Here is a 21,550-nt window from a genome sequence, read left to right as displayed (position 1 = left end):
AAATGGGACATGTCCTATTTTCGGCCGTTTACCCGGCCGCCCGGCTCCCATAGAAGTCTAAGGGGCCGGGTAAAACACGGCCATCACCGGAATGTGTCCCGAGTGATGGCCATGTATTCCGTCGCTCGCTCCCTCCTCACTGCGCAGAGTGTGAGGAGGAGTTGATGCCATTCGGACGAATGGCTGTACGCTGGAGATACACTGTGTGGCAGGGCCGGGGTGTACAGCAGGTGGAAGGGAGCACTGCGCTGGCTCCCTTCCCCTGCTTGTTTTAAAAGCGCCCTGGCCCGGCGACACCTTCGATGGCGCCGCTAGCAGCTGCGGCTGCTACTGCTGTAGCGACGCCACTATAGCAGAGCAGGGAGGTATCTTCCTGCTTTGCTATATGCTAGCCCCACTTTAGTTCCCTGAAGGAGCGGAATCCCCGTGTGTACGGGGATTCCGCTCCTGGACAGAGCGCTTGATGTCTCTGTCCATATCTGGGCAGTGACATCAGGGGAAACTCCTGAAGCGGAATCCCCGAACACATGGGGATTCTCCTTCAGGAGTTGCCCCTGATGTCACTGTCCAGATTTGCCCGGCCCGGAACGGATGCAACACTAATGCACACCGGCCGATTTTATCGGCCGACACTCGGGATCGGGCGGGACCCTGTCGTGTGAATAAGGCATTAGAATACATTACACTACGTAGGTAGCGTGATGTACTCTAGCAGCGATCAAAGCTGCAAGTCTAAATGTCCTTTAGTGGGACAAGTGAAAAAAGTAATAAAAAGGTTTTAAAGAAAGTGTAAAAATAAAAGTTATAAGTTACATAAACAAACACTGCATTTTTTTCCTATAATAAGACTTTCATTATAGGAAAAAAATGAACACGTTAAAAAAAGTACACATATTTGGTATCACCGCGTTCGTAACGACCCCAACTATAAAGTTATTTTTCCCGCACGATGAACACGCCCAAAAAAAATCAATAAAAAACGACACCAGAATCGCTATTTTTTGGTCACCACCCCTCCCAAAATAGAGAATAAAAAGTGATCAAAAGTCGCATGTACCCGAAAATAGTACCAATAAAAACTACAACCCGTCCCGCAAAAAACAAGCCCTTATACAGCTTTTTTTTACTGAAAAATAAAAAAGTTATGGCTCTCAGAATATGGTGACACAGAAAATGAATTATTTTATAAAAAAGTGATTTTATTGCGCAAACGTTGCAAAACATAAAAAAACCTACATACATCTGGCATCGCCATAATCGTACCGCAGAATAAAGTAAAATTGTCATTTATAGCACACAGTGAACGCTGCAAAAAAGAAACTAAAAAAACAGTCAGAATTGCTTGTTTATGGTCACCCGGCTTGCAAAAAAATTGAATAAAAATTGATTAAAAAAAACAAAACGCATGTACCCCAAAACGATACCATTGAAAACTACAGATTGTCCCTTACACGGCTCCGGTGGTGAAAAAATAAAAAATGTTATGGCTCTCACAATATAGCGATGCAAAATGTGCAGAATGTTCCAAAATCGGATAAGATCTGGCGAGATTTATCAGTGCGAAACCGGCCACACATCTATGAATTATTATTTATTTACGACATTATTATACCCCCTTATTATGCCCTGATGTTCTCCGCACAGATTACATATGCCCCCACATTATAAACTGAAATACCAGAAAAACCCCAAACAAAACTGCCAAGCAAAATCTGCGCTCCAAAAGCAAAATGGCTTGCCTCCCTTCTGAGCCCTGCAGCGTGCCCAAACAGCAGTTTGCGCCCACATATATGGCATCACCATACCCTAGAGAACCCGCTTAATGCTTTGAGGTATTTGTCTTCAGTGGCACAAACTGGGAACAACATATTATGCAGTAAAATGGCATATCAGTGGAAAATTTAAATATTCACACCATCCGCTGTGCATTAACCCCTTTGCGCACTATGACTTAATAGCACGTCATGGTGCGGGAGTTAATGTATGGAGCGGGCTCATTACAGCTGACACCCAGGACTAACAAACAGGAACAGCGGTTACAGAAGCCTGTAAAAATAACAATATACTGCAATACAGTAGTATTGCAGTATATTGTACCAGCGATCCAATGATCGCTGGTTCAAGTCCCCTAAGGGATTAATAAAATGTGTAGAAGAATTAAAGTTATTAGTAGTGGGAAAGAAAAAAGTTGAAAGTTAAAAAAAAAAAACTTTTCCCATTTTTCTTCTAAAGTAATGTAAAAAAAATAAACAAAATTGGTATCGCTACGTCCGTAAAAGGCCGAACTATTACAATATACCATTATTTAACTTGCACGGTGAACACCGTAAAAAACGTAAATAATTTAAACCGCCAAAATCGCTGTAGTTTTCGTTTTTACCACACGGTGAAAGCTGTAAAAACGAAAACCCCAAAAAATGGAATCAGATTTTTTTCCTATATTTTCCTATTTTTTTCAGTTTCCCAGTACATTCTACAATTCCTCCCGCAAGAAATAAGCCCTCACATCACTCTACTGACGGAAAAAGAAAAAAGTTATGGTTCTTAGATGGCGGGGAGTGAAAAACGAAAGTAAGAAAGCAAAAAATGGATCAGTCCTGAAATGGTTAATTAATTTTATAAAGAAAAAAAAACGTATGACCACATGTGGGATATTTCCGTACTCGGGAGAAATTGCTTTACAAAAATGGGTTGTTTTTTTTCTCCTTTATCCCTTTTAAAAATTAGAAAATTCAACATTTTAGTGGAAAAATATTGTGATATTCATTTTTACAGACTAATTATAATAAATTTAGTGAAAAACCTGTGTGGTCAAAATGCTAACTATACCCCTAGATAAATTCCTTGAGGGGTGTAGTTTCCAAAATGGGGCCACTTGTGGGGGTTTCCACTGTTTTGGCACCACAAGACCTCTTCAAACCTGACAAGGTGCCTAAAATATATTCTAAAAAAAAGGAGGCCCAAAATCCTCTAGCTGCTCCTTTGCTTCGGAGGCCGTTGCTTCAGTCCATTACCGCACTAGGGCCACATGTGGGATATTTCTAAAAACTGCAGAATCTGGGCAATAAATATGGAGTTGCATTTCTCTGGTAAAACCTTCTGTGTTACAAAAAAAAATGTATTAGAAATGAATTTTGGCAAAAAAAATAAAATTTGTAAATTTCACCTCTACTTTGCTTTAATTCCTGTGAAACGCCTAAAGGTTTAAAACACTTTGTGAATTCTGATTCAAATACCTTGAGGGGTGCAGTTTTCAAAATGGGGTGACTTCTGGGGATTTTATAATAAATAAGGCCCTCAAGTCCCTGAAAAAATGGCCTTTTGAAATTTTCTTTAAAATATGAGAAATTGCTGCTAAAGTTCTAAGCCTTGTAACGTCCTAGAAAAATAAAAGGATGTTCAAAAAGCTATGCAAACATAAAGTAACATATGGGAAATGTTAACTAGTAACTATTTTGTGTGGTATTACTATCTGTTTTACAAGCAGATACGTTTAAATTTAGAAAAATGCTAATTTTTTCGAAATGTTTGTGTTTTTCAGAAATAAATACCAAAATTATCGACCAAATTTTTTCACTAACATAAAGTACAACATGTCACGAGAAAACAATCTCAGAATCGCTTGGATAGGTAAAAGCATTCCAATGTTATTACCACATAAAATAACACGTCAGATTTGAAAAAAATCGGCTGTGTCCTGAAGGCCAAAACAGGCTGGGTCCTGAAGGGGTTAAAGCGTTCAAAAGGTGTAAAATTATGTACATATTAAATAATAAAAGTACATATAAAATATCAGTGTGACGTGATCATAATAAAGAACATTTACATCTTGGCATGTTGAATTTAATAACAGATGAAAATAATTCCATTGCTGGGGGGAAACAGTTACGTCTTCGCTGGCAGCTCTTGCATGGTTGTTGGTAAAAGGTTGGTAACAGATGAGAAGTCAATAGGCTGGAAAGTTCTACTGTGCATATTACTAAAGTTCATGTGGCTTTGTGAGTAGTCCGGATCAGCCTGCAGTGGTAAAAATTCTGCAATACTCCTTTCTGAGAGAAATTCTTTTCTTGAGCTTGGTGGAGTTCCGGCATCAAGCTTCGTCTGGTGTATTAAAGAAATAAACAATGTTGAAAGTACAGCAGCATGGCCAACTATTAAATTACGACTATGGAATCCTAAGGGTATGTTCACACTGAGTTTTTTGCAGGCATAAAAATCTGCCTAAAAATTCCTTCAGGAATTTTGAAACAGATTTTGACCTGGCTGCACTTTCTTTGCTGTCTTTATTGCGGCGTTTTTCGGTCGTGGCCAAAAAAAACCTGCGAAAACTACTTTCTCTGCCTCCCATTGATATTAATTGGAGGTCAGAGATGGAAAGAACATGACGCTTTTTTTTCCCGCCAGCACTTTTTTCCGTCTGCGGGCGAAAAACGCCTCCGCCTCCCATTGCAATCAATGGGAGGTGATTTTGGCCGGTTTTCTTTTGCGCGGTTTCCGCATCAAGAACAGCGCCAAAAAACTCTGTGTGAACTAGCCCTAAAGGATAAAACAGTGATATTTTTTGTAACTTGGAGTGGAGAAAAAAAATAAAATAATGAATAACTTTTTCACTGATGTTTACCTAAAACTGGCTGGATTTACACAAAATTATATTTCCTACGACCTGATTGAGCCGATAGTAAATAGCCATGAATATTATTACTTATATAACACCATTATTTTTTGTTGGCGCTGTACACTGTAACATTCATAAACAAACACCTGTAGTAACAATGCAGCAAACCATTCACAGTGTAACAGGAGAAATGAAAACAGTGTAAACTGGCATCAGAAGAGGGATCAGAATATAGTATCACAAGAGGGAGACATTACAATGTATGGAGGATTAAGTAATAAATACAACAGGTGTCGGGATAAATATGAATTGTAGCCCTGTATGATAAGCAGTGCTGAAATGGTAGTTAAAGCGACACCTTATGGCTAGAAGTTTGATGACAGATGTGAGTTTTTGGGTGTTCGAATCTTTGGTGGGGTGAAGAGTGGTGGAAAGTATAAGGAAGGCAATTGCAGAGAAGTGGCAAGACACAAGTGAGTGAGGATTGGTAGGGGGTTAGAGTGGTGAAATGGAGAGCGTCATGGGCAGAGCGAAGGTTAGCTGAAGATCATTAAAGAAAAGCGGGAAGCAGCCAAAATGTATAGAGCTTTGTAGGTTATAAATTGATATTTTCAAAGGGTTTTTCTGGCACATGACATGGATAGCCTATGCATAGTGCTGTCCCCTGTAAGGGTATGTTCACACAGCTTATTTTCTGCCATTTTTCAGGCTGTAAACGGCTGAAAAATCGGAAGCAGAACGCCTCCAAACATCTGCCCGTTGATTGCAATGGGAAAAACGGCGTTCTGTACCGATGGGAAAAACGGACGCGTAAAAAAACGACTGCGAAAAAGAAGTGCAGGTCACTTCTTGGGACGTTTTTGGAGCCGTTTTTCATAGACTCTATTGAAAACAGCTCCAAAAACGGCCGTAAGAAACGCTGTGGAAAAACGCTGCGAAAATCTCGAGTGGCTTAAAAAACGTCTGAAAATCAGGAGCTGTTTGCCCTTGAAAACAGCTCCATATTTTCAGATGTTTTTGAGTTTTGTGTGAACATACTCTTACGGTCTGCCCCTGTTCATTCTCCTTGGCATCAGAGGAGTTGTTCTTTATTTTTGGGCAAAACATTTAGCTAACAGAAGTAATCTTGCTGAATCCCTAATCTTTGCAAGTTATATCACATGACGCTTCTCTCTCCTACTAAATAATACTAGAAGTCTAATGAATCCACAATGTGTGTACTAGCGGAGGGGGTATCAAATATTGTGATTTTTGTGTGATGGTAGTAAAATAAGACTACTTTGTCAAAACCCAAAATGAATACAGATAAAGAACCAGTGAAAAAAAAAAACAACACAAAAATCTGATATTTTGACTAACTTTTTATGGTTGGCGATTGGGGATTTGTGATTGGTGGGGTGTCAGTGTCTTCTCAAACGCTCAAATTTAGAATACGTGATGCCAGTTTACATATACAGATGTAGCCATCTTTATCTTGACTCTGATAACTTGCCGCAGTGTGATATCACACAGAAAAAGTCATTGAAAAATTCAAGATACAGGATCTTGCCACTGTGTATTTAATGCGTTAAAAGGCAAGTTAAAGATGGCAGATGACATCTGTATCATATAATCCTTTAATCTTGTTCAGAATTATATATACATATATCTCGGTTTCAAATTCATACTTACAACAGCAGAGACAATTGTTTGTCTAATTCTTTCTGTATTTGTATACTTTGCAACCCCCACCCTCCTCCCTTTCTGTCTGTGCTTCCTATCCCCTCCTTATGTCTATAAAAGTAAAAAAAATAATAATAATAAATATATATATATATATATACACACACACACACACACACACACACACACATATATATATAATGCAAATGGAGGACAAACACAGCACTCGAAGCAAGCTGAATATCAGGCCACATGTGCACGTTACCAGAGAAAGGATGAATCAACTCCTTGGTGTCCAACAAACGGCAGTAGTATAGAACAAGTAACTGCACCAGGACTTCAATATTGATGGAGAGACGTTGGTTTATTCACCACAGAGTGAACAGAATGAGCGACGGGATCCGTTCACACCTGAACCTTTCTCAAGCTTGAGAAAGGTTCAGGTAGGAACCGAAATGTCGCTAATTCTGTTCACTCTGTGGTGAATAAACCAACGTCTCTCCATCAATATTGAAGTCCTGGTGCAGTTACTTGTTCTATACTACTGCTATATAAAATATATATTATATATAAAAAAAAAACAAAACAGAAAAAAGACACCATGAAACTCAATGGTTGTAAGTCATCAAGACCCCAAAATATGAATAATCAGAGTCCTGTAAACTAAAACCTGGATCAACATTTACCGGAGACAAGGTCTCACGAAGGCAAGCGGTCTGCAGCTCGGATTTGAGAGCGGCAACGTGCTTTTCATGAAATGCTAGCTCTCTTTCCAGAGCAGCTGCTTTGGTGCATACGGTCTGATAGATGTCCACGAAGTTCTTAACCATGCTCTGTAACAAACATAAGACATAGAATTGATATACTTCTATGTACAGTATTTGTTTATCCCTTAGGGTTAGTTTTTCCATTGGGAATCCAGACTATATTAAATATAACACATTTATAGCGTGGCCAATCTCATTTCTTATTTTCTGCCAATTTAGCCAAAAACCAGAGACGCCCTTATTTTACAGACATATTGAAAAGCCAAAAAGAAATCAGAAAAATGTCAAGTAATACACAGTATTTCTATAGCTTAGAATACACATATATACACACATTGGCAGCATTTACCGTGACCTGTAATATTATAATAATTACAATGACCTGCACAAGCTCCTCCAGCAGTAAAAAAAACAAAAACTATTTTTATTTTTTATTACGGACACTGTAATTTATGGACGGTAGGCAAGTTACAGCAGATTACCATAAATAACTATGCTTTCATAATGATCTTTCAACGATATAGTCATTGAATTTGTAAAACGTTTCACTGGTACTATGGTTTTACAGAGAAGTGGTTAAAGAAGGAAATAAAAAACCAAAAAAAAGCGATGCTTAAAAACATGGACGCAATGGGATGCCTGTCCAGCTGCAAACAAAAACTCATCTGCATCCTGGTTTTAGACAGGACAGTAAAGGAATTACTGTTTGTATGTTTTTGAATAAGATCATTTAATTTTTTTGTCTTTTAAATATAGTGGCCGTTCACCCATAACATTAAAACCATCTGCCTAATATTATGTAGGTTCCCCTTGTGCCACCAAAACAGCTCTGATTCATCAAGGCATGGACCCCACAAGACCGGTGAAGGTGTCCTGTGGTATGTGGCACCAAGACGCTGGCAGCAGATCAAGTTGTGAGGTGGGGCCTTTTCAGTAACAAAAATCTATGAGCAGTGCCACATAGGATTGACCGCTGTACAGAGTACTTTTATTTTGGAAATTAGAGGTAGTTCACCAATGTGTTGGTTTTTAAAAATTATCTAGGACTTATTAGAATATAATAATGACTGGATTTTCCCTTTAATGTTATAAGTGCCCATTTTCCTATATGGAAAGAGAATCATGCGATCACACAAATTTCCTAAAATATTTCATATAAAATGCTTTTTTGTCTGAGAAGTTTTTAATACCTCCCCTACTATACCAAGTGTAACTGATATAGCTGCAGTCATCACAAGTAAGAGCTTGAGAGCATACTGAATATAGGTTATTTAGCTATATGGTAGCTTCTTCTTAATGCATGGCATCATATTAAATGTTTATTAAAATGTGACCTCTTCAAGGTTACCAAACCAAACATCTGCCTTGAAAACATCCCCATCCACTTGGATGCAAACAGCAGAGCCTCAGCTGAAAAAACAACCTGTTTATAGGACTAGGCACTATTTAATGCTTTACTTCCCCTGTGATGGTGCTGTAGGGAAATTGAACACTTACTGCTAGGTTTCCCCACAGCATACAGCTGATCGCTGGGAGTCACAGCAGGGGAACGCTTTGTGATCAGTTTATTTTCAAGGGAACCTTCTAACAAGTAGGTACTGTTCAAAGTGGAGAAGCCCTTTAATGGCTTCACTCTTTTTTTTCCAGTCAGAAGGGACTTTTTGGGCACTTTGATGGTGGTAGATCTTTGATGCCTACAATGTAAACTACTATATATCATTTATGTTAATGAAAAATGAAGTTTCCATCCAGCTCAAAAACAATTCAATGGAAAAACATTCCCTACAATAATAAAGGCAATGTTACATAAAAATAGTGTATGTATATATAATGCATACCTGGCAAACAGTGAATTCTGCTTCTCCCGTGTACCCTTCCATTTCAAATATTTTAAGTGGTAATTTAGGGAGCTGGAAAATGACATCTTGCCATGATGTTGCTACCCGTGACAAAGAGATTTGATCTCTCATCTGAAAGGAAGAAAAGAACAAATGTATAAAAATAAATAACTTGCAATGAGATAGCCAGTTTAATACTAGCAAGAGCTTAAAGGCATGCAGATCATCATATGAATGAATACAACATGGATCCTCAGATATTAGGAATATTCCGTTTTGCTTCCTGTATTTGAAGATACTTACCAACTGGAAACAATAAATGAGGTAAAGCAAATCCTTTAAAAGGGAATGAGTGAGTTTAAAAGGTAAGCATTTTTTAAGAATTTTAGGTGACTGTTCCATAGAGACCACTGCTTAACAGTCATCTCATCTTCACAGGCAGGATTACAATGAAATGTAACTCCTATATATAGATAACACAGGATGTACCATTCATAATAGACCGACCCTTCCTGTTCTGTAGAGATCACAGCTCAGAAGTCATGACATTATCAGGCAGGATTACAAAAGGTAACACCTACATACAGATAACACAAGATCCATCAGATCACTTATCAGCAGTCATCTTATTATAGTCACAGGTACAATTATGACAGGTAACACACACACACACATATATATATATATATATATATATTTATAGTGTTTAGGTGACATTAGTGTTCGCAGAGTGCTGTAGCCATTTTTGGATATTGTATTGTTTTGCAGTCTAAGGCTGGATTCAAACGAGCACATTACGTCCGTAATGGACGGACATATTTCGGCCGCAAGTCCCGGACCGAACTCAGTGCAGAGAGCCGGGCTCCTAGCATCATACTTATGTACGTCCCTGCCTCTCCGTGGAACTACTGTCCCGTACTGAAAACATGATTACAGTACGGGACAGTTGTCCTGCAGCGAGGCAGTGACTCCTAGCATCGTACATAAGTATGATGCTAGGAGCCCGGCTCCCTGCAGTGTGTTCGGTCCGGTACGTAATGTGCTCTTGTGAATCCAGCCTTAGGCTTCCTTGCTCCTGTATACACATTTTGTTGGAATGTGCTGATCAAAATTTTGTGGCACCGTGGCAGCATCTGCAGAGGGCACCGTGGCAGCATCTGCAGAGGGCACCGTGGCAGCATCTGCAGAGGGCACCGTGGCAGCATCTGCAGAGGGCACCGTGGCACGATCTAAAAACAGCTCCCCAATCTTGACATGTGTGTCTGCCAAAAACTGCTAACTGAGCTGCCGGACTGCATTTAGCGACACTTAAACTGGAAAGCTGGATTGTTGAAATAAGCACGTGGAGAAATCTCTCAAATTTTAAACCTAGCGCTATTATTATAGTAATATAGTGTTATAGTAGTTCAAATAACTAATTGATTAACAATAATTTGGAATTGTATCAAATTTGAAAGTAATGCGGCCCGTCAACTTCCCAGTTTTTCTATATGCGGCCCACTTACCCGGCCGAGTTTGAGACCCCTGATCTAAAAGAAGTGGTGTAAATTATTAGCGTGACATTTCTAGTCTGTTTCTATGATGACTATGTCTCAGTTACTATGTAAAAAAAATAATTTTTATATACGTCTTCTTCACAAGACCTCCAGGAGTCAGCAGGTGCTGCATAATCTATAGTTAAAGGGAGTTCTTACCTTCTGAAACGATGTTTCAACAGATTTCATATAGTTTGATAGGATTTCCTTCTCCCTGTAAAAGTGAATAGTAGTAAAGTTGTAACTGCATAATTCATACTAATTACAGATTAGTCAATAATCTGAAATATAGGAGCTGGGATACCAAATCTAAAAGCCAGCAAGAAATTTTAGGGATCCAGAGCATATGACAATTATATCGGGAAGCCAGTTGCTATGCATACTAGTCCGGCCATTTTACGGCTTCTTATTTCACCACCAACCTGCCTCACCAATGTGCCTGCGCACAGCTCTGCTACATCTTAAAAAGGCACAGGCCTATGTAAGCTGGTTGGTGCTCAATCTGTGACTCTAATTATTTAAACTGCTTAGAACTGCCAGACCTTGCTTGAGCAACAAGGTTACTTGGTTCCCGTCCATTTGTGAAGGTGTTTGTTGTTTGCTATTTTGGATTTGACTCCGACTATTTCCGGACTCTGCCTTGGGACTGCTGCCAGCCCTGACTTTGGATTTGTACGTCTACGCTTATGGATTCTAGTACCACGCTTCAGAAATACCAGATTCAAGCTGCCAGCAGCTGCTATTGGAGACTACTCTGGTGACGCAGCAAGGGGATTCCCTGCTCAAAGCCTATATCCACTTGAGGGGTGTTTTTCGGTAAAGATTACAAAATCCCGTTAACTATGGCTTAGCCCTAGCTAAATCTAATAGTGACACAGTGGGTCCCCGCTCCTGATGCTTCTTATAAGGCTTAGTATTCCAACCACACACATTTATCCACTAGTGGATAGGTGATAAATGTTGGCTTGATGGGTATCCCCTACAGATCACCAGACTGCTTGGCTGTTTCCATGCTTGGCTTTGTGCATGCTCGACCTCCGCTGATTCAAACTTCTCTTTCGTGCGACTCTTTCCACAATCGTGCGACTGTGAGGGACCACGATCCCCCATTCTAGTGGATGTCCAAGTGGTCGTACCCCCACAGATCTAACAATTATCACCTATCTAGTGGATAGGTGATAAATGTGCATGCCAGGAATACCCCTTCAACAGCAGGCTCCAGTGATATTGTTGGATGACAGTATATAGTAAACAAGATAAATTGCAGCAGTATCAAGTAGTAATAAATAATTCTCTCTCTTACAGATGCATGCTACCAACATATAGTAGTATACGGTCATATAGCAGTACACACATTATTATTCATCAAAAGGAAATAACAGAATAAAAAATTGAAATTCACCCATTTGGTTAACGGAGAAGCGTTTCTAAAGCCTTTATAGGAACAGGGGACAAATTGTACTTTAAGGAATCCAGACGAAAACTGTGTGGACGTATAGTAAATTAAGTGGTCTTGCAAATAGTTAACACAAAACTGAATTGTTATGTTTTTAATGTGCATTATTGAAAAGCATTAAGAAAACAGATTTTAGGGTCTCCATTGCGTATCATATCAGATGTAATAATGTCTGGTTTGTTGTATGTGACCTCCTACTGGTCCTCATGCTCACCTCGCTGCTGTGCGCAGGGCATTTTCTGCACTGGAGATGCTCTCTTCCAATCGACGCTTGTCCTGCTCCAGCTGGGTCAGCTGTCTGTTCTGTTGACGCAAAGATTGATCTTTTCTCCGCAGCTCCATCTTCGTCTCAGAAAGACTCTGCAAGCAGGAGAGAGAAGGAGACAAAAGCGCTGTTCTTGTCAAGGATCCAGCATGACTTCAATATATGCCATAAGCTACTGAACAAAGAGTGATATGAAGTACGCTGGCTGAGATCTTTCACAAGTTTCTTAAAAGGAACTCGGAAAACTAAAAAAAGTTTATTTTGCCAATTCGCCTTTTAATATTATCTATTCTAAATACCAAATAAAAAAAGTAAGTATTTTACAGTGAAAATAAACCAAGGCTGGATACTAGATCCCAATTCTGTACTACAGCTACATCCTAGACCTGTTTGGAAGCCAGACCACTATGCATTACAATTGCCGTTAAATATCGGTTTCTGCAGTCTATACCTCGGTGGCTTTCTCATCAGGACATCAGATTGTCACCAGTAAAACAAGCACAAACCAGTCAGCACATACTGACTTATCATGCAGTGGAAAAAGCTATTTTTTGGGCTTGGTTGATCAGCACGGTGTCAAATCTGGCACCAGCTAAATAGTGAGAAAGAGACTAGCATACCTCATATACGTTTGTGCCAGTATTAATAAATCATTTCTAACGGTTATTGGTTTGCATTTCACAACGTTATCTTTTATAACCTTTACTGGTTACTATATAAAGTTGGTTATAGAAGGCAGGAAAGAGCATTTCACCTACATTTACTAACAGATGAAGAAGGAAAGACAAGAAAATATGGAAGCATGGTTGTAGTGCAGTTTCAATGGTACTAGGGGGAGAATATTTTTTAAAATATAAACAAACAGTCTTCTACTGCACTGTAAGGCTGGTTTCACACGAGCATGTTCGGTCCGTAATGGACGGAACGTATTTCGGCCGCAAGTCCCGGACCGAACACACTGCAGGGAGTCGGGCTCCTAGCATCATAGTTATGTACGACGCTAGGAGTCCCTGCCTCTCCGTGGAACTACTGTCCCGTACTGTAATCATGTTTTCAGTATGGGACAGTTGTCCTGCAGCGAGGCAGGGACTCCTAGCGTCGTACATCACTATGATGCTAGGAACCCGGCTCCCTGCAGTGTGTTCGGTCCATTACGGACGTAACATGAGTGTGAACCCAGCCTCAGAGCTTTGAGCATTTTTCTACCCTAGTACCACTAACACTTTTTTTTTGTTAAACTAATATTAGTGTAGAAAACCCGCTGGTTTAGCAATGATGTCAGATTATCAGAAGTTTACTGGTTTTAATTTTAATCTCCTGTGAGACAGGTACACTTTAATAAGGGGCATCTACAGGATTCCACTAAAAAGAAAACAGAGCAGCCGAAGTGGAATTTGATGGCTAGCAGTGTTATTGACAACATGACTGACAGATTTACTTTTGCTGCAACTCACCCACTTCAGCATTAAAAGGTGGTTTACCGCGGGCAGATTTTCGCCCAGAAACAAACGATAACAGCATACCATTTAAAAAGAGCAATGATCGGAATGTATGGGGACGAACAAACGTTAATACGGCCTTTCGTCCCCATATTGTTTGCATCCGGTCATCAGCACGTTCTGTTAACACGGGAAGATGTGACTATATTTTGGGCTACATAAAATGTCTGATCAGCTAACAAAGCGTTTGCACGTTTGTCGGCTAATCGCTGCCCTATTTACACAGGACGATGATCGGGCGGGCACGAGTGTTCAAAAGTGTGCTCATTCACCCGACCAACGGCCCATGTAAAAAGGCCTTAAGGATGAAGCAGCTTACATATTTCCTGAACCGTAGTTCACGGCGCTGTATTGAAGACTCCATCAAACCCCCGCCCGCTACTTTAACTGCATAGCGGCATAATGTAAATGCTTTATTTACAGTGCACCTATTTAAACACCGGAATATTTTAGAGTCATTTAACATATTCCTTATAACAAGTAACAAACCTTCACTGCTTCTGATAAGGTTTGATCCTTTTCGGCTTCCTCCTCGGAGTGTACTTCTATTTTGTAATGAAGATCTCGTAACTGTTGAGACTGCTCATGTAAGAGAATCTGTGCTTCTTGTTCTCGTAACAATGCGCTGTTCAGCTCTTTAAAGACAGTTCTGAATTTTTCATAGGGAACCAGTTTCTGGAAAGGGCAAAAATAAGATACAACACTATCTTAATAACAAATAAAGTCTATATATACTTGAAGTAAGTTGTAGCTTGTAAATTCTAACTTTAAAAGGAATGTTTACATTTTAACAACATTTTACAGCTTATATACAGATCCAGTGAGTAAATACATCACATCATTTATCCTGTATTCATCCTCGGTTACAGCCTCTATAGTAGTTCAGAGCTGCATTCACAATTCTGCTGATGGAAACAAGCGTATGGACATACACACATCCTTATGGTTTAGTGACGTTCATGTAATGCAGTGGGAGATTTTTACTACATTGAATTACACTATCATGCCTGGTCTAAAGACTACATTTTCCAGAGCCCAAATCACCTGTTCTGTGCTGGCACTGAGATTTCAGTAGAATTGTAACCTGCAGACCTCATGGTATCTGTTAAAGATGCTCTCCTGTCTAATCTAATACCAGAGAACCATTGCTTCATTGGAGAGATTCACATAAACAATTTCAAAATGGTGACACCCCTTCTTACTGAGGTGTGTGGAAGACAGGTGCAGGTTTAAGTTGGCCATACACATTAGATAGCGGTCAGTCGAACACTCGTTTGAAAGATGGCCGATCTGAGCCTGCGTGTTTATGGGGGGTTCTGGAGAGATAGCGAAGTGTGCGTATTTATTTTAATAAGCCACTGCCATGTGTTTGAGGCAACAATTAAAGGAATCACAAATATAGATGAAATATCATCACTAGGAGCTCCACTGATCCCTAGAACACAGGTAAAGAGCACTGCCCCCCGCGAGTCGCATACAGCACTGATCCAGTCCAAGCTCTATGTGGAGAATTGCAACACAGCCATCCTCAAACGAACAGGGTTGTAATAGGCAGTGTGAGAAAAAAACAAACCATGAAGCTCTCATTTACCTACAGGAGTCACTTCATTCTAGGCATCAATGTATGATTGCGGTGGGACCTCTGCTGATCAGACAATGATGGCATAAACCCTTTCATTTATTCATTTTATTTTGACTTTTCCCCATTCAATAGGTATTATCGAATTCCTTAAAAAAACGCTAACATGAACAAACCTCAGCATAAGAAAAACACAATACAAATAGGTAGAACAAACTATTTAAAAGCAAATTTTTTCTAGTAGGCCTCATGTATCAAAGCTGTTGAAGACAAAAACTGTACTAGTGGGCCATAGCAACCAATCACAGTGCAGCTTTAATTTTTCCAGAGCAGTTTAAGAAATTAATGCTGCACTGTGATTGGTTGAGATCGGCAACAAGTACAGGTTTGATAAATGAGGCCCATCCCGTCTCCCAAGATTCCTAAGCACAAAGAAGAATGACTGGTCCTTACGGAGTGCTGGAACTGTTGGTTTTGCGCTTTAAGATTCTCTGTGCCACCAGCATCCCTGCTAATCTCGTTCATTTTTTGCTTAATATAAGACAGCTCCCGTCGCAATGATCGTCTCTCTATTTCTGCTGTATGTAGTCGCTGGGTGAGCGCAAGGATTTGTCTTTTTAAAACAGCCAGGCACGTCTATAAGTAGATGAGAGAAAGAGAAGCGTGCAGTTTATAAAAGAAGCCGTATTCTGGGAATTAATATAAGGTAACATACACAGATGCATAAATTTCTTCCCGTTCCCTCGAAAAAAAAAAAAATTCTGAACATATGAAGAAAAGATAGAACTGCTTTTAGTAAGATAAAACAAATATTCTATTACTAGAGATCTACGGTATAAGCCATCATCTTTCCTTGGTTGGCCCTGTTCACACAGAGTTTTTTGACGAGCCAAAAAACGTCCGAAAATGCCTCCCATTGATTTCAATGGGAGGCGGAAGCGTTTTTTTCCCACGAGCGCTAAAAAACGCTTGCGGGAAAAAGAAACTACATGCTTTATCTTCGAGCATTTATGCCTCGGACCTCCCATTGACATCAATGGGGGGCAGAGAAAGCGTATTTCGCTGCGTTTTTGCCCGTGGCGCTCAATGGCCGCGAACGAAAAACGCAGCGAAAAACTCCTGCAAAAAACGCTGTGTGAACAGGGCCTTATGCTTTCAACAGTTTTTTTTCTTGTAAACAGATATTAAAAAGACAACACTTTCTGTTGACTTTTTTGCCAGTTCAGTGTTGTCATTGGGACAGTGTGTGGATCACCATTCACATCAATCTGCACATGTATACACATCTATTCAAACCAATGAAGACATCAACATTAATGTGAATGGTGATTTGGATCCACATAATGTTCATATGACAACAACAAATGAACTAGTAGAACACAGAACAGGCAGTGTTGTCATGAGGAGCGTAGTGCACCTACAGCCTATGGGCCTGAAACGTCAACTGCTGTAACTCAGCAAACAAATAAGGTATTAAAAATTGGTTGCCCATATTATGAATAATAAAGGGATTTTCATACATTTCCTCTGGTAGTTCGCCTAAAGATTGAGCGAAGATACAGATTAACCCACTTGTAAACAAATCCAAAGACTCAAACTAGACAAAATAATATATAAAATCTTATGAATAAATAATATATTTGATAAGACATCACAGAATTATGCACTGCCACGTACAATTGACATTGTAAAGAATTAGGCAGATGGTTTCAATGGCACTTAAAAAGTAACTATGGTGTAAATGCTCTTATACCACAATGGGAGTTGTACTTCTAAGGTCCACGGTTGAGGTCTGCAAGCTGATTCTATGAAGTCCACACGTCAGTCTATGAACAAGACTGTCGGGGTCCACATAAATGGAGGATATTTGTAGTTCTTCAGACCCCACATTCAGTCTGGTCATCAGCTTAGAAAAACAGTTCTTGGCGGTGTCAATAAGTGGTCTCTGTGATCCAAAATCTAGGCCTACAGTTAAGAAATAAAAACAGATCGTTGAATCCAGGCGCCAATTTGATTTTTTATTTTTTTTTAAACCATAAGCAATAAGAAATTTCAAAAGACATAAATAGAGAGCAAATTTCGAAGCACATTGGCGACATGGCTCCCGAGATTTGTCTGGCCTATTCTACAATAAAATATGATCAATGGAAAATGTTAATAACTAGAATTATAGGGCATAAATAAGCAGAATTACCTTTCTGGTTTAAAACCCCAAGCAAATCAGACATGGAACTGATGATCGCAGATAGAAGATCAGTGCTGGTAATCCACTTCCAAGTTTCTTGACCACGCATCATCTCATCCTGTGGTCCTAGAAATAAACAGTGGAAAAGCTGTTTATAGCCTCACATCCCTTTACACCAAAACCCCCAAAAATGTTCACAGCAAAAATATCTGTGTTTTGTTGTCCAATGAAATCAGTTACTATTTACCCAAGAAAATGTAAAGGCTACAATTAAGTACTATGCATGTTAGTTGGCTTATTTTATCGGGAGCGCATTATAGTAGAGAATCTATTTGTTAAATCATTTCAGTAGGACAAAGGAGTTGAAGAAAGCCATAAAGGAAAAATCAATGCTGTAAGACATGTGTGCGGGTACTAGATATGATATATACACTACTATGTTACTGATACACTACTATGTCCTAATAGAAAGGAGCTAGTGGGTGTCCATCGTATTGGGAACTAAAAATGAAGTACACTTCATACAAATAGCATGCCCCACATCTATCACAGAGGCCTCTTGCCAATCAGAGTGCTTACTCTATACCTCATAGACTTGTTCAAATCACTCCCTGCTTCTAATGAGTCTACAGGGTGTGGAAGTGAGCTCTCAATGCTTCTAATTGACAAAATACATTCACTAGTCAAGCGCTATTGTATCACATATTGATGTATGTTGTTTTCTCCGACTTTTGAAATCAATAAAATTTTAAATAATAAAAAAAAGAAATAAATGGAGCGCCGGCCACGCATGCGCACAAGCCCCCTGTAGATGATGGCACACAGACCCCCTTTAGATGTTGCCACACACCCCCTATAATGGATGCCACACACACACCCTATAGATGATGCCACACACAGCCCCCTGTAGATAGTGCCACATACTCCCCCTGTAGATAGTGCCACATACCTCCCTGTATATAGTGCCACATACTACCCCTGTATATAGCTCCCCACCCTCCCTGTCTCTGTAGATAGAGCCATTGTGGCTCCCTCTGTAAGCGGAATCCCCGGCCAGGCGTCGGCAATGCTCTGGCCGGTGATTCTGCTGCAAGAGGTGCCCCTGACGTCACTGTCCATATATGGACAGTGAAGTCATGGGCTACTCCTGCAGCGGCGGAATCCCTGGCCAAAGTGTTGCGGATGCCCTGGCCGGGAATTCCGCACATACTGAGAGCCCTAACTTCACTGTCCATATAAGGGCAGTTACATTAGTGGCACCTCCTGCAGCAGAATCTCCGGCTAGGGCATCGGCAAGGCTTTGGCTGGGGATTTCGCTCCAGGAGGTGTGAATGGCTGAGCAGGAAGCAGATAATTTTCTGCTCTGCCATAGTATTCAATTGTATCTGCGTCCTGAGAACGCAGATACAATTGAATGTAGCAGTGGCCGGGACAAGTCCCGGTTCCGTAATTTATCCGCACGCCTCTGTAAATTCGGGACAGTCCCAGCAAATTCGGAACAGTTGGCAAGTATGTATGTATACATGTGTTTTGTGGGACAACCCCTTTAATGGCAGATACCTCCCTGCTCTGCTGTAGTGTTCAATAGTATCTGCGTCCTAAGGACGCAGATACTATAGAATGTGGCGTCGCTACCAATGTAGCAGCCATAGCGGCACCGGGCATGGTGGGCCCGTGACGGTGGGTGGCACGGGCCCCCTCATGCAGTGGGCCTCGTAGCAGCCGCTATGGCTGCTACAGCGGTAGTTACGCCACTGCACTTATGCCTATATCTACATACACATATCTTCACATAATCACCAGAATTGAATAGACCAAAATCTCTACTATTTTCCAGAATCCTGTAAACAATTGAGCCACGGAGTCGACATATGGTTTGGTTAGACCAAGGGGATGTCTAGATATGAAACGGCTCATCTACTCACCCCTGTAGAAAAAAAAGCCCCCCCTCCAAACGTTATAATCAGAGAGATATCTTCTCGGATTGATAAGGGAGGGTGATAACATAAAGGAAAGTTTCTGTAAACAGCCCCCCACACCCCGGGGTCACTGGAGGCTGTACAGGGGGAAGAGATGACAATAACAGGCGGAGATCTTTCTTCCTGCTCTTAATTACACTTTCCCCCCTCCCTTGCAGTGACCCAGAACCAGAAAGAACTGCAGAGTTCAAACAAATGCTGCTCCCCGAATATTGCCTCAGAGCCAGGTATCCTTTGAAAGCGAAGATTCTGGGCTTTAATATGAGAATGTAAAGCTCTGCTTCTTATATTCTAGTAGCAGCAAGTATTTAAAGTAATGAAGTTTTACATACGTCCTAGGCTGTGAAAGGGTTAAAACAACCAATAGTCTAGAAAATACAATAGATTATCAGAGTTTTCTGAATACCTACACATTATTACACTACAAGGCCAAAAGAACATGGAGACCCCAACATCACATCCATACGGTATGTGCTCATTGAACATCTCACTCCAAAAGAATGGGCATTAAAGGAGTTGCCTCACCTTGGGGAAATGCAGCATTACTTTAAACCATCGCCCAAACAATGCATGGACGCATCAGTTCTGCCAGAGCAGCTCTCCATTCGAGGAGGGTTCTGAGCAGAGGACCCCCTCTCTAGGACATCCATATGCCCCATGTGGAAGCACTTGTTGTTCTGTAATGTACTACTCTTCCACCTATATGTTTTTTAGTATGTACTTAATAATTTAATTGCTTACCGAGTGTTTTGCTGTTTTGGCTACTGCTAGGACACACTGGGAGACCAGGTCCTTTACCCTCTATCCATGTAAAAAGGGTCTTGCTGGATCTTCCAAGTTGCTGAAGCCTATTAGCCGCCATAACCACGATGACACCGCGTCGAAACACATGCGTCAAACTTCTGAAATACTTTGGACTTCTATTGGAATTACCATTCCTTTTAACTTCACTGTCGGACAATGCTTGTACTAGATTTCGGATTTCACTCTGCACAGCTACATAAGTGTTCATCTGGTCTTGAAGGAAACGTCTCTGTGCAGCTAAAATACAAGCTCGACTGTACAATGGGTATAATGCACCAGCCATGAGCGCACAGGCCGCAAGGAGGGACTTATGGTCCTTTTCTGTGTTAACCAGAAGATTTTTTATGCGCACATTCTCTAAGGCCATCTGATCTTTGGTTTTTTCATAAATGGAAATCTTATCTTTTGATTTTTCTGCTATCCTTTGATATTTCTGCAAAACAAAAACATTACTATCGCTTACATAAAGTTAGAAAGTATTGGCATGCATAATTTTGCCATGTTATCATCATCAAAGCACATTTTAGTAGTATATTTGGTAGATGAATGTCTTTTGTGCTTAAAATTCACAGTCATCTGTGTAAAAACCCCAGAATCTAGTACAGGATAGTCAATAAAGACCTACATGTATGAAGAGTCTAGGCATTTTTAAGGGCCAGACCAGTAGATCCTTTGGCACCTTGACTGACACCATCCTGGTCATATGAGACCAATTCTAAAGAACCAGAAGAATATTCCTTCAAATATATATTTCAATTTGAATATTGATAAAAGACGCCAAAAAGGAACCTTTTTTTTCTCTGCAGGGGTTTTTTCATTAAAGACATTTATATCTGATATGTGGGGGTCTAAGCACTGGAACCCCCACCAATCATGAGATGGGAGGTGCCTGTTCCCCCTTACTGGACAAGTGGCTATGCCCATGCCATCCCTCTCTAATAAAGTCTGTAAGAGATGCAAAAAAAAGCCGTTTTTAAGAACTGCCGAAAAACAGGTCACATTAAGATAAGGTGATGAAGATTATGTCATTCTTTTTTTTTTTTTTTACCTGTGCCCTGGCGTTAATGTCCCCAAGAAGAGCAGAGTAATGTTGTTCTAAATCTCTTGTCTTTTTTTGCCAAGCAATTTGCTGTTCTTTCATCTGCTGAGCGAGTCTGTCAAGTGAACCATCATGTTGTTTCTGCAGGTCTCTCAATACATCAGTCTTGTTCTTGCAAGAATATTCGAGATGAGATACCTAGTATCAGAGAGAAGGAGAACTGGACTAAAGAAACTGAGAAGCATACACTGTACCGGTTACAAGTTAAAAGTGTGTGTATATATGTCAGGGGTCTCAAACTCGGCCGGGTAAGTGGGCCGCATATAG

The 21,550-nt window shown here is 40.3% G+C and overlaps 2 protein-coding genes across 2 annotated transcripts in view; one reads left to right on the top strand and one right to left on the bottom strand.

The window, feature by feature from the left end:
- Window positions 1–21,550, top strand: part of ACO1 (aconitase 1) — a 254,019-nt gene that overhangs the window by 102,500 nt on the left and 129,969 nt on the right. The window lies entirely within an intron of this gene.
- CCDC171 (coiled-coil domain containing 171) overlaps window positions 3,828–21,550 on the bottom strand; it is a 76,641-nt gene continuing 58,918 nt past the window's right edge. The window contains exons 15-25 of the mRNA XM_075858786.1: window positions 21,233–21,421; window positions 20,122–20,617; window positions 17,411–17,527; window positions 16,970–17,181; window positions 15,670–15,852; window positions 14,127–14,312; window positions 12,088–12,233; window positions 10,577–10,631; window positions 8,883–9,014; window positions 6,964–7,110; window positions 3,828–4,101 (exon numbers count right to left, since the gene is read on the bottom strand). Coding sequence (XP_075714901.1) covers window positions 3,886–4,101; window positions 6,964–7,110; window positions 8,883–9,014; window positions 10,577–10,631; window positions 12,088–12,233; window positions 14,127–14,312; window positions 15,670–15,852; window positions 16,970–17,181; window positions 17,411–17,527; window positions 20,122–20,617; window positions 21,233–21,421 — 2,079 coding nt within the window. The 3' untranslated portion in view covers window positions 3,828–3,885. The remainder of the gene's footprint in view (window positions 4,102–6,963; window positions 7,111–8,882; window positions 9,015–10,576; window positions 10,632–12,087; window positions 12,234–14,126; window positions 14,313–15,669; window positions 15,853–16,969; window positions 17,182–17,410; window positions 17,528–20,121; window positions 20,618–21,232; window positions 21,422–21,550) is intronic.

Source organism: Rhinoderma darwinii, chromosome 1, assembly GCF_050947455.1.
Source record: "Rhinoderma darwinii isolate aRhiDar2 chromosome 1, aRhiDar2.hap1, whole genome shotgun sequence".
NCBI lineage: Eukaryota > Metazoa > Chordata > Amphibia > Anura > Rhinodermatidae > Rhinoderma > Rhinoderma darwinii.
Note: the sequence above shows the minus strand (reverse complement) of the source record. Positions and strands in the feature narration are given on the sequence as shown.